The sequence below is a fragment of the Nicotiana tabacum genome, chromosome 15, assembly GCF_000715075.1.
Source record: "Nicotiana tabacum cultivar K326 chromosome 15, ASM71507v2, whole genome shotgun sequence".
Lineage (NCBI taxonomy): Eukaryota > Viridiplantae > Streptophyta > Magnoliopsida > Solanales > Solanaceae > Nicotiana > Nicotiana tabacum.
In genome coordinates, this window is record NC_134094.1 from 72688970 (window position 1) to 72701787 (window position 12818).

At 37.2% G+C, this 12818-nt stretch overlaps 1 protein-coding gene across 2 annotated transcripts in view; it reads right to left on the reverse strand.

Moving 5' to 3' along the window:
• The window catches only part of LOC107810418 (mannosyl-oligosaccharide glucosidase GCS1), a 29359-nt gene extending 18632 nt beyond the window's left edge, over positions 1-10727 (reverse strand). The window contains exons 1-9 of one of the 2 annotated variants that reach the window (XM_075230871.1): positions 10298-10727; positions 10148-10221; positions 8568-8819; positions 7504-7678; positions 5007-5093; positions 4821-4889; positions 4644-4740; positions 2670-2752; positions 1725-1832 (exon numbers count right to left, since the gene is read on the reverse strand). In XM_075230871.1, the coding sequence (XP_075086972.1) occupies positions 1725-1832; positions 2670-2752; positions 4644-4740; positions 4821-4889; positions 5007-5093; positions 7504-7678; positions 8568-8819; positions 10148-10221; positions 10298-10585 (1233 nt within the window). In that variant the 5' untranslated portion in view covers positions 10586-10727. The remainder of the gene's footprint in view (positions 1-1724; positions 1833-2669; positions 2753-4643; positions 4741-4820; positions 4890-5006; positions 5094-7503; positions 7679-8567; positions 8820-10147; positions 10222-10297) is intronic. The other variant, XM_075230872.1, reaches the window with a different exon arrangement.
• Between the last annotated feature and the right edge of the window lie 2091 nt (positions 10728-12818).

Consider the following 12818-nt stretch of genomic DNA (forward strand, 5'->3'; position numbering starts at 1 on the left):
TTATTACTAGCAATGATAATAATGGTATTACTAATATAAAGCAACATATCTTTCAGCATTTCCAGACTAAGGATCTGGGCAAATTGAAGTACATTCTAAGTATTGAGGTTGCTCAGTCTAGCTCGGGTATTTGTTATTTCACAAAGGAAATATGATTTAAACATTCTTGAGGAGACAGGAATGATGGATTGCAGACCCATTGACACTCCTATGATCTGAATGCTAAGCTTCTGCTAGGACAGGGGAAGCCTCTTAGCGATCCTAAAAGATATAGGAGGCTGGTTGGCAAATTGAAGACATTTATGCGTCGAATCATTCGCTTACCGAATCACCAGTCATCGAAGACGGGCTAACTCTCATATCGCTAGTTTATCCCGATAGAACGGAAGTGAGTAACTTGGAAAGCGAACCAGTCAAGTAAGTGAAATGATCCGTAAGGGGGGGTTTTCCTATGAGTGTGGTAAGTCAATTTAAGAACTCTCCCTATGATAGTCATTAGGATGCAGTTGTCCGCATTTTCGGTATATAAAATCAGCTCCAAGCAAAGGGCTACTATTCGAGGATCGAGGTCATGAGTTGATCATTTGATACACAGATGCTGATTAGGCAGGATCACCCTCTGATAAACGTTCTACGTCTGGATATTATTTTTTAGTAGGAGATAATTTGGTCTCTTGGAAAAGCAAAAAACAGAACGTGGTTGCTTGATTTAGCGCAGAAGCGGAATATCGGGCAATGGCTATGACAACATGTGAACTAGTTTGGATCAAACAGTTGTTCAGAGAATTAAAATAACTTGTGTGAGTTGCCCTTCATATTGCGTCAAATTCAGTGTTCCATGAGAGGACTAAACACATTGAGATTGACTGTCACTTCATCAAAAAGAAGATACTCTCTAAAGATATTGGCACAAAGTTTGTGAAGTCAAATGTTCAGCTTGCAGATATTTTCACCAAGTCCCTCATTGGTCCTCGCATGAGTTACATATGTAACAAGCTCGTACATATGATTTATATACATCGGCTTGAGAGGGAGTGTTAGAGAGATAGTATGTATACTAGTATGTATAGTGTCCCACATTGGTAGAGAAGGGTTTAGTACTATGTAAACACCCTATACAAATAGGGCCACTGTAAGACACAAATGAATACAAGAGAAATTCTTTCTTCCCATATCTTAAACTCACACAATAGCACCAATCCTAAAATCATCCCTTCATATACTAACTAATGTAACTCTTAATTGCAGTATCGCCTGAGCATTCTTGCAGTAAACAAGCGTAGAAAAGAGACATATAGTTACTTGAGTAACTTCCCTTATGTGGCTATTTTTTTATAACAGAGAAATACCCGAGGGCCAATGGCACACAATGCTAAACTCCGTGGATGATGGGCCCACCCCTCTACCCTTCTCCACTTAAATACTAGGCTTTTGTTTGCGGCAGAGTTCGAACCCGTGATGTGCGCCTAATCCACTTATCTACTTACACACATTGCACTCTTACCACTAGACGAAAGCCCTTATGTGGCCAATGTTTTAGGCTCTTACTTTATTTGTTGGTACATTTGAGGCTCAGATATGATGATAAGTTCTTGATCATAGAGCTAAGAGACATTTCTGGCATAGTAGAGATCACAAAGTTACTTAAAACTGATCATTGGGTTAGTATTGTACATGTCACGAGTTTATTAAAATAGCAGAGAACCAAAACTAAAACATCTTACAGTGGAGGTTGATGGAAGCAAAATCTTTGATTGGCCAAAGAAGTAGCCAATCCCACCCAACATGTTCCCCAGAGCAACCTTACCAACACTCACAGATTCCAAACCAAGCTGAAAAGACGAGACGGAAACATTTCAGCATTTTATATTTATATACATGGATATGCTGCATCACGGAAGTTAATACAAGGAAAAATGGCTTCCAACTGCAAGTAATATTGCATCTGAAAGGTGGTACAATTAGGTCATCAGCTCGATAGACATTCATATTTCTCCTAGCATCTGAAAGAACTTATAGAGTACTCAAAGATTGAATTCAGTCCATGTGATCAAATTACATAGTGAAATTGAGATGTGTATTGATAGAAACAGAACAACTCTATAACTATATAGATGGTGTTAGGAGCACTGACTTGCTTGAGTAGGCATACTTTCCCAGATTCATACAGCGTATAGTATAGTAGTACAACATATTAGTTTCAGTTAAAATATCCGCATTTATGCACGCATGATGTAACTTACCCAAATCTATGTTGCATATATTTGTGTGGTACAAGTAATTCAGTTAAATAATCTCACTCATGCACATCACATGAACTGCAAATAGCATAATAGAATAATATATGCTCTTCAGGTGAATCCCAGGCACACTTTGGGCGAAGGGTATCAAAGGAACTTGCACAATAGAAGTATCCCTCCATCACAAATAGAGACAGTTTCCGAGAGTAGATAAAATTAAAATTTGACTGTAGCTTTTAGTATATTCTAGTATTTCGGTCCTCTGTATAATAAAGGCATAGTAGTTTATAATCCATTTTCGAACTGAGAATAACTCAGATCTAACATCCGAATACGATTTGTTACATAATTTTGGACAGAGATTATATGCCAAGCTAACAGAATGTTAGAATACGAAGACAAGCAAAATCATCGTTGACTGTTCGATACCTCATCAGATAGGCTAAAGCATTTTTTAAACTTATCATCGAACTCCTTTTGCTTCTCAGATAGTAAACTGGTCAGCGATATACCTGGAATAATGGAAAGAGTTTTATTTAAAGAATGAGGAAAGGAAATGGTACATATAAGATAGACAGTTTCCTCAAACTGAACATGATACACATAAAACATTTCCATTCTGGGTTTAATAGACATTTTCAGTGAAAGAAAAGTTAAAGATGGCATTTCTTTGGCTCCTACAATTAGACAACGGCGACCAACATCAAACTTCAAATGGAATATGGAACATGGCAGAAGAATTGGGCAATGCTTAACTTTCTCCTATTTCAGATATGAAAATTCAGTACCGACTCCGACACTCATATTTAGTCTTGATCCTGTATAAGCAATGTGGAATATATATTGTTATTCCAGGGTCAGGAAAATTCACATTCTAGACACCATCCTGAGAATTTAGCAACTGAATTCCACTATCCTTTGTTTTGGAGAAGTCTAGCTGGGGCATGGTATTAAGGGTCATAACCCTTCAAATTACTGTTTTTCTGGCTCTGGCAAAGAAGCTTAAGTGGTGAAACGCCAAAAGCCACCAATATCAAGCACACTTTCATATTATGCTAGTCCTCAATCTTGGACGTGAAACAAAGCTCAGAACCATATATTTAGATACACTGAAAGAGAGTTCCATAGTTCTTGTTTTTGTAAACGCTATGCCTATTGCCTAGGATGTGGTATTAGGAGTAGGCATAACCCTTCAACTATAGGTTTTCCTAGCAAAGAAGCTAAGTGGTGAAAGCGAAAAGCCACTAGTGTCAAACACTCGTCCATATTATGCTAGTGGTCACAGGATTAATTTTCTCACCAAAACTTTCCTGCACGGCACTCAAGTCACTTGACTCAACCTTTCACTCAACAGAGGTTCCTTAGGGTCTTGGCATTATTTTCAGGCAATCTTCCGGCCTTTATGTTAATTATCAATTACAAAAAGGACTCACAAGTTGGCAATGTTTACAACACTCGATGCCTTAGCCATCAGCCAGCCATGGCCATATATTCTACCAATGACAGTTACAAGGACCAAGGGGACACTTGGCAGATGCTAAGTTAATCTTAACATGCAGTTGGCATCCCCAACTACTAGGCAACATTTTGGGGAATTCAATGGTCCAACAAAATCTATCTGCCACCATGGCACATCGGCACATGTCTAGCTCAGACAATGCCAACAGCCATCAGGATAGAATTAGCCTTCAACTACCTAACTGCCCCATGTGCCAGGACTGCCTGTGTCAACAGCCAACCTTGGCGCCTAATTGCCCCTTTTTGGCACCAAGCGACAAGCCTTGACACTCATGCTGCACGCTTGTCTTCTTTTGCATGCCCCGCACATGCTGAACGCCCATGTCATTCACATGTTGCATGCACATGAACCCATGTGACCATATCTGCACTTGGCACTTGCTAAAAAACAATTGTGGAATGATTTTGTTATCAGGTGGACAAACAAATCGTTAATCTCTTTTTTACTAGAGTTCAGGCCGTGGAAACAACCTCTTGCAGAAATGCAGGGTAAGGCTGCGTACAATAGACCCTTGTGATCTCGCCCTTCCCCGGACCCCGCGCATAGCGGGAGCTTAGTGCACCGGGCTGCCCTTTTTGTAGGTCAACATTACATATATACCACCTATGACAAATCATTGGTTTCCAATATTTAATCCCCTTTGACCTGCATCTCATATTTCTCTCGCTTCAGTGGAAAGGATGATTTCTACTTTCCTCATTAGTTACATGTTATGGTCAACATAATTTTAAAAAAAAAAAAAAACTAACATTTGGGGGGGGGGGGAGATAATGTAAGATTTAAATGTAAGTCGAAATAAGCTGGAAAAACTAATATTTCAACTTTCAAAATAAAATTCCTTGTTTATGCCAATCATATTCTAATGAAGTAGACTCAGCATAAACCTGTTAGCCTGCTAACCCGTTCTTCAACTCTTGAATCACGAGTACTGGTCCCAGAAAGAAAAACAATGTCTGCTCTGAAAGGAATCCTAGCAGAGATCTGGATTAAAAAGAAAATCTACTTAACAGAATATAAAATCAGCAGAAGTGCAGGAAGTGTTGGTAACTGTCTCAAGGTACCTGAAATACTAAAATGTTGGGAGAATCATCAGATGAATCCGAAAGCAGCAAATGGCCAAATTTTCTTGCCTAATCCAACATGGACAAAAAGCAAGCAATTTACAGGCTAAGTGGCTAACTACATAAGTTAAAAGGCAAAGATAACTTTCAAAAATGTAGCAAAGAAAAATATGATTAGAGGCATACTTGGACTGCCAAATTTGCCTGGACAAGATCAGATAAATTGTGAATGTGAGGCGTCTTGAAACCAGAATAATGTACGTGAGAAACATCCTACAAGAAGCTTTTCAAATAAAAATCCAACAGCAGATAAATGCTTATGATGAGACCGCCTGTTGAAAACTTTAAAATTTTCAATATTTTGGGGGTTAGATGGATAATGTCAATGACAGCGGAACTATTACAGTTTTGGCATCTGCGAGGTTTTGGGTAAGGCAAAAAGGAAAATCTGGAATACCATTCCTTGCCTCTCTACCTCCACAAGTAGGGGTAAGGTCTGCGTATTTACCCTCCCTAGACCCCACAATGTGTGATTACACTGGGTATGTTGTGTTGTGTTGTGTTGTGTTGGAAAACCAGTCCTTCAGTGTTTTGGAGGACTATTTAGAAATAAAGGAACACGAGTTTTTAAAAGCAAATTGGGATCTGTAATAACCATAAGCATAGATGTATATCTTCTCTCCTTCAGTCTAACATGGCCCTTGCAAATGACATGGAGGCCATGATTGATTTTCTAAGCTCATTACAGAACTCGTAATGTAGTCCCCTGTAATTATTTCGACAGCACTTATGCTGATTTTAATATACTACTTTTAACAATAAAAAAAAGAAACAAAAGAATTAAAAGAGAGTCATGGAATAGAAGGCAGAATTACCATTTCGTTCTTATACTGTTAAAAGATAAGGTACAGATTTGAAATCAATGAAATGTTCTAAAAAAGGTTGTAATCAAAGCATAAGCTATCATTCTAGAACTAGCAATGAACTACAGGAAAACAAGATAATGCCAACAGAGGGAACTCTGTCATGCAGCTTTCACGAAAGATAGAAATAGCAACATAATCACAGTTTCTCCCAATTACTACACCTCAGCGCAGAAGGGATCAGGTTCTCCTATATAGTCATCCATGCTCTAAATGACCAGAACAGAAGCCACCTTAAGAAGCACATAAAACGCTAGAATCCCTTTCCTTATATGGAGCTTATGGTAGGTAAAATTTAACAAAAGCAGTGCATCCATATGTAAAAGGTGTTAAAGATACAACTAAAAGCTGACCACAGCCCTCGGCATCAGCCTAACTTTGGTATAAAGCAACCTAAACACCAAATGTGCATTCAAACAATGTTGTCAAAGGCGAAAAGATTCAAAAAATCTCTCTAGGTCTACCGGCTTGGGGCATTAAGCGCAAAGCAAAATCACTATGGGCCTTAGTTTAAAAAAAGGAGCAATCAAGAAAAAATTAAAAATATATATGTAATGCAAGAAAAATGTAACAAATCCATTCATAATTTTCCTTTTAACATTTAATATATCTAATCGTTTAGTAGTTAGTACAGCCCCATTCAAGATTAACTCATGGGCTTACTGCCTTGGCTACACTGAAGCGAAGCTTAAGCAAGGCAAAGCGCCCTTCCTGAAGTTTCATAAGCTTCAGGGCTTAAGCTTAAATGAGTCTTTGACGAAACTGCATTCAAATTGACTAGTTTCTTCCTTCGGCTAAGTTTCTTTTGCAGTTAATTGAACAATATGGTAGAAGAAAAGGCATATCTCCACCTGAGCAAAGATTACATCCTTTTTTCTATTAACTAGAACCACTGAACAAGAGCAGAAACTTGGACACCAACATTCTAATTCTACTAAAACTAGCATATACAGAAAAATCTGAGGTTCCTTCAAAGATTGAGAATTAGATTTCCCGGTCATCTATTTATTGAAAGGACTAAAAATGCAAAGCATGATATATCAGCAATTTCTCTTCCTTACCTTTACACTCGTCCAAAAATCAGGAATACCTTTATCCTCCTAGCGACGTACTCTCCTCATTGCAGTCTTTAATTCCCTACCAAGCAAAACCCTTACATTAACCATCATCCTTAACATAGCTCAACCCTCGAGAGGCAAGTCAGTTTTTGGTTTGAATTGGGACTTTAGACACATTTCTCTCCAACTCAATTATCTGGGTTACTTCACCCTGAGCTCACACTAAATTAACATATTCCTGCGTCCATCTTCATGTGAACCAAAGAATAGCCCTCAAGTTATATTTTGTAATGAAGCCATTAGCATCCTAACCAGCAACAAGACTCTAAAAGATGTATGTGACAAACAAATGGAAAGAGCATTCTGTGTGCAACCATACCTGAAGACTACAAAAGATCTCCTAGGCTTATAGCAGCAGAAATGGAGGACATAAAACCCTCCTATAAGAAAACAAAAAAGGGAAAATAAACCAGAAAGATCGAACTAGCATTATCACTTTAAAAGTTCAGTATCCTCTTCTTTTTGACAAATCAGTATCCGTATAAAATAATAAGCCCACAAAGATCAGAAGAGCCATGGAAGATATACATAAGGCAATAGTTTCAGAAAACCGCATCAATAGATGCATAATCATGGCAAGATTGAAGACAACTGAAATCATTAACTTTTCAATTGCAACTGAAAACCAGTCAGCAAACTTACCTCTGACAATAAGTGAAGCTGCCAGTCTCCAGTGTCACTACGTGATCCTGACGCCAATACAGAATCATCATGAATATCCAGGACTCCTCTACCCAAATTAAAACTTTTTCCTCCTTCATCAGCCATGTAAAAAAACAAGTGTGCGGTGTTTAACATTTCATCATCGGGTATAGATCTGTGAAGAATTTAAGGGTAAATTGTTTAAGGGACACAAAGCATGAAAAAAAATTTAAATCCATGTATTATCATTAGACTGCAGGTGGAAATACAGCTTTTTCAGAAACGAAAATAGTTCATGTTTAGGTGGTCTGTGGTGCCAAAAGTAACTAGAAGCGCAAATGCAGCAGACTTCTAATAAGAGAAGGCAAAATTCTGATTAAGGTCTCTTGAAGCTCGCATGCTTTTAGAGAGGAGAGACAGCCATTTGGTGCATGATAATGGAGAAAAGTACTATATGATTGTAAACATATCATCTGTGAAAAATAGAAAAAGTAAAGGTGAAAATAAGCAATAGCAGCAATAACTACTCATACTACTGCTTTAAAAATTTGGCCCCACAAAATAAACTTTTCAGAGTCCATGCAATCTGATCTCATCCAGCAATTTTACCAAACATTTGCCTAGTGCATGGTAGGCCCACCTTAAGTTTAAAATATGCCATCACTCTTGAAATTTATTATTCAACTCGAAATTTTCTTAGATATATCTTCCAAGAAATTCTGCCAGCTAAGTTATTATTACTTGTCAGACACATTCACAAACTAACAACGAACAAGGAAGGAGTAGTTGATGAAATGTAGACAACCTTTTCTTTCAATTGCCAAGATCATCACTCAATCAATCAACTACACCTATATCATCATTAATAGCTAAAAAACCAAAAGATGAATCTTGATCTGCAGCAAATGACAAAGGTTTCCATAGGATGGCGTAACGTGCTATTTCCTTACTAGAGCCTAGAGGACCAAATTCTAAACATACTTTCACCTCACAACCATTAGAGCCATGTATAGGCATGTCAAGCTCAAGAAGGGAATATCATGAGAGATGGTAAGGAGAAGTACTCATTGCTCTGCGCTCCAATTCGAACAGCCCAGTCTCCGCCATAGCCACTACCACGGCCCTTCAATTTCAGAAAGCTAGTTGTCAAGGACATTGTCTGTTCAGTCAGAACCTGATGTCCATAATCCCGTCCATTATGACTAGTCCAGCCATATTGTTTCAACTCATCTGAATCTTGGCATACATGACGCATGAAATACCTCCCGTCCTTCACTCCAATCCACATTAAACCAGCAACTAATGATTGTGGAGTCCTGCAAATTATAAGAACATACCAGTAGAAGTTTTATAATAGAGTATATTTTAGCATATAAAAAAGCAAGAACCATGTAACATCACAAACTATAGACAGCATGATAGAAGAGTTGACCTACTCAACACCAGAATGGACATCCCTATGGTCAGTAATACTTCTATCTAAACCAGACAGCGGCATGGAACTTGATGCATCAACAATTTCATTGCCTAGACAGAAAATGCTCAATTGTGACACAACTAGTTGTTGAAGTGTGCCCATAGTTGAACCAACAAGGTCTATTCAAAATTCGCTCCGGGAGAATGGGATAACCAGCAGAATATCAGGCATTATAGCACTCTATTTATGTGAAACATCCTTCACAACAACAACAACAACAAACCCAGTGTAATCCCAGAAAATAGGGTCTGGATCCTTCTGTTCCCCGACTCCAAATATTTAAACGGAAATGACCAACTATTACGCAATTACTGCAAAACTTAGCCATGTTTTTGTGCAATCTCTGCACCAGATTTCACAGCTTGTCAGTGGTTGCATTTATTCGCTGCATGATATTACGAATTAGGTCCAGCGAGATTAAATAACAGCATAACTTTGTAAGATACTTTCTTCAGATTATGTCAAAAGAAGATGAACTTGTTTTATTTTTAAGCTAGAGCGACAATAACCAAGAAAAAATATCTTTCACATTAATTCTAAAACATTTTTCTTTATAAGTCCACATTAACTCTATGATTATCTTATGATGTCAAAAGATACCATTCAATTCCTTATGTAATCCTTTCATCTCTTACTTTATGTAACCTTTATTGAGTTAGGATGTCCCAGGATTCCAGTATATCACATTAAATAAGCATTTTATATCATCTTTAAAGCTACAACGCTTTGACCACTCTTTTCCATGTTTATTGTTGTACAATTTTCAACATTTGAGCCCTTTTATTTCAACAAATGCAGGACCAAGAAACCCTGGCAGGGCCTAGTTCAGTAACCAAATATTAAATCACAAGCCACTAATGAGAAAGAACCTGAGTCATGGATAATTGAATTTTTTTAAAAGAAGGGGAAAAAGGCACCATCATAACGCAGTCAATACACCAAAACCGTATACTTTATTGAATCCTTAATCCTTACCTTCTAGCTTAAGATACAACAGGTAGTACTACTGTTATGTCTCAATCACAAATTAGACGGTTCAACTTTATGATTCTTCAAAGTCCATTCCGCTCTATTTGGATAGGCTTCATTCCAGTATTATCGTAAGCATATATCTATATTTACTAGTTTTACACTATCAATATACCATATGAGCAGAATATATATTACCTTGCACGAACTCCGAAATAAACTTGAGGCCTGTAAGTACCCCAGTACAAGCTCTCTCTATGCTCTCCTTGAAACTGCATCAAAATGTATAAATTATCAAAAATCAAAATGTCAATGGAGAAGGAAACAAATATTCGGTGTTTAATTTACCATTGGAAGATCCGTTAGTTTTGGAGCTGGAAGTGGAGTGATCACTCTGGGTTTTTGAGGTTTCTCCATGGGATTAACGATCGGATAAATGAAAAAGAGTGCGATCGCAAAGGAAATAATCCCAAACCCTAGCAGGAACTTGAGGTTCACATTGAAAATGCGAATTAAGCTGTTATTTCTTGTTTTATCCTTTCGTAGTTTTGGATTGGGAGGACTGAGGATTGGGGCATTTTCGGCGGAAGATTTCGAAGCTCTGCTTCGAGTACTTCCCCGTGAAGTTCCCGCCATTGTTGGCCGATTGTTTCCAGTTTCGCCGTCTGTGACGGATACTGGAAGTGAAGAAGTGAAATGGTAGAGGAAGAGGACGTTGAATTGTTCAGAAACGGACTTGGGTTTTTCTCTTCTTTTCTTTTTTGATATTTTTCCTCATTTTCTACTTATTTACCCTTATTCTTTTGTTAAGTATTACTCTTACCGTTTTGCACCGTTTCTAAACAAGTAATCAAACACATTCTTTCGGTTACAACTTCTCCAAATCGTTTTGTTTTGAAAGAACAGGTTTGTTCAAGAGCATTTAATATTTTAGTTCTTTTCTCTTTCCACTCCTTGTAATATTCCATGTTAATTAAAGAGGTGGCAACTATCTTTACCTCCCTCACATTTGATCGCTCATCCAAGTTAATTGCTCAAATGACTAGATAACGTCAATCATTTAATATTCTTTAATTTTATTACTAACTTTGGTTGTTTATAATATATAATTTCATCCCAGTCTCTAATATTTTCCTTTATTTGCATGCGATGAAAAAAATAGAGTGCATTACGTCGATATCCAGGGAAAAAATCATAGGGATACAATACAATGGAATTAACAGCATGCTAGAACTAACTAGGGATTTTTTCATTCCTATACAATATTTGAAACTTATTTACTAAAATTGTCCATATTTATATATTACCTGCTCTAAACAAGTTTTTTTACCATTTATATACAATTCATTATTAGTACCTTAAATTAAGGTATTTAGTTACACCATTTTCCTTCTTTTTTTTTTCTCATCCCCTCAATTTCCCTATTCTCAACTGGGTTGGGATCCCCTCCAGTACCCATTCGTCCAGTATTTCTCAATGGAATGTTAGGATATTGCCACGTGTCAAACTAAACTTTTAAACGCTAAGATTGCTTGACATTTCAAGACCCATTTTTGTAGTACTTTAAGATCAAAGAAAAATTCCTTTCTGGAGTTCGATTGCCGTGAACAATTCGATGCCAATGCCGGAAGCATAAGTGCGTAACCCAATAATCTAACTTACTCCAAGATTTCATATTTTTTTAATAATTCTTTATTTCATCTTTGCAGAAATAAACCAATTTCATATTCTAATTATGAGTGAAAGCTACTAAGCATTAGATCATAGCATCACATACGCATTGCAAAATTATCACTGCTATAACAGTAAATCTTACCTTTGATATCTCCTTTGACCATTTAGGGAAGTTTGCCCCAAAAAAGTACAAGAAGATCAAGACAAATCTTCACAAACCTAGAAAAGAGGGGTGGGAGAGAGAGCTATCACCTAAGCTAATAATCTTCATGACTAATTCTAGTGTCACGACCCAATTTCACCTAAAGGTCGTGATGGCGCCCAACACTACAGCTAGGCAAGCCAACTTAATAAATTAAGCATATACTAACAAAATTTAAAACCAAAAAAATAATAAAACCCAAATTCTACCAATGTGTGTGCCAAGACCTGGTGTCACAAGTGTATGAGCATCTAGTAGATTATACAAAACTTCAAATACTGTCTGAAATAAAAATAGACAGAATAAAAATACAAGGAGAGACACTAGTAGCTGCAGAACGGCTCAGAAAGTGCAGCTCACCACTATGCCCCTGGATAACGTGGGTGTAAGACGATAGGTACCCCACTAGTACTTGCCTCAAGTCCTGCACAAAAAAAAATATGCAGCAAGTGCAGTATGAGTACGAAAACAACATGTACCCAGTAAGTATCAAGCCTAATCTCGAAGTGGTAGAGACGAGATGGCCGACTTTGACAATCACTATGGGTCAATAATAATAATTGAAATAACACTATGATATTTAAATCAGCATGATTTACAGAATTTAAAATAATTTATTTAATCAGCGAAAATAATCAAATTCCTTCAAATGCAACAATTCTCAATATGTAAATTAAATCCTGTCAATTCAAATAATTTCTAATTTATCAATTAATTATCATTTACCGGAATAACAATTTATTCTTTAACAAGCAAGAATAATAATTCATTAAATTCTAAGAATTTTTCAATTTATCAATTAGCTTCGCAAGCTGAATAACTATTTAAGTATCGTGTAATTATTATTATTAAGCACGATTTCTGCCGAGGACGTACGACTCGATCCAGAGTATCGTGTACACTGCCGAGGGACGTGCGACGCAATCCATAGATGCATCTATCATGCCGAGGCGTTCGGCCCGCTCCACAAGAAAGGAGGACATTTTCTTATGT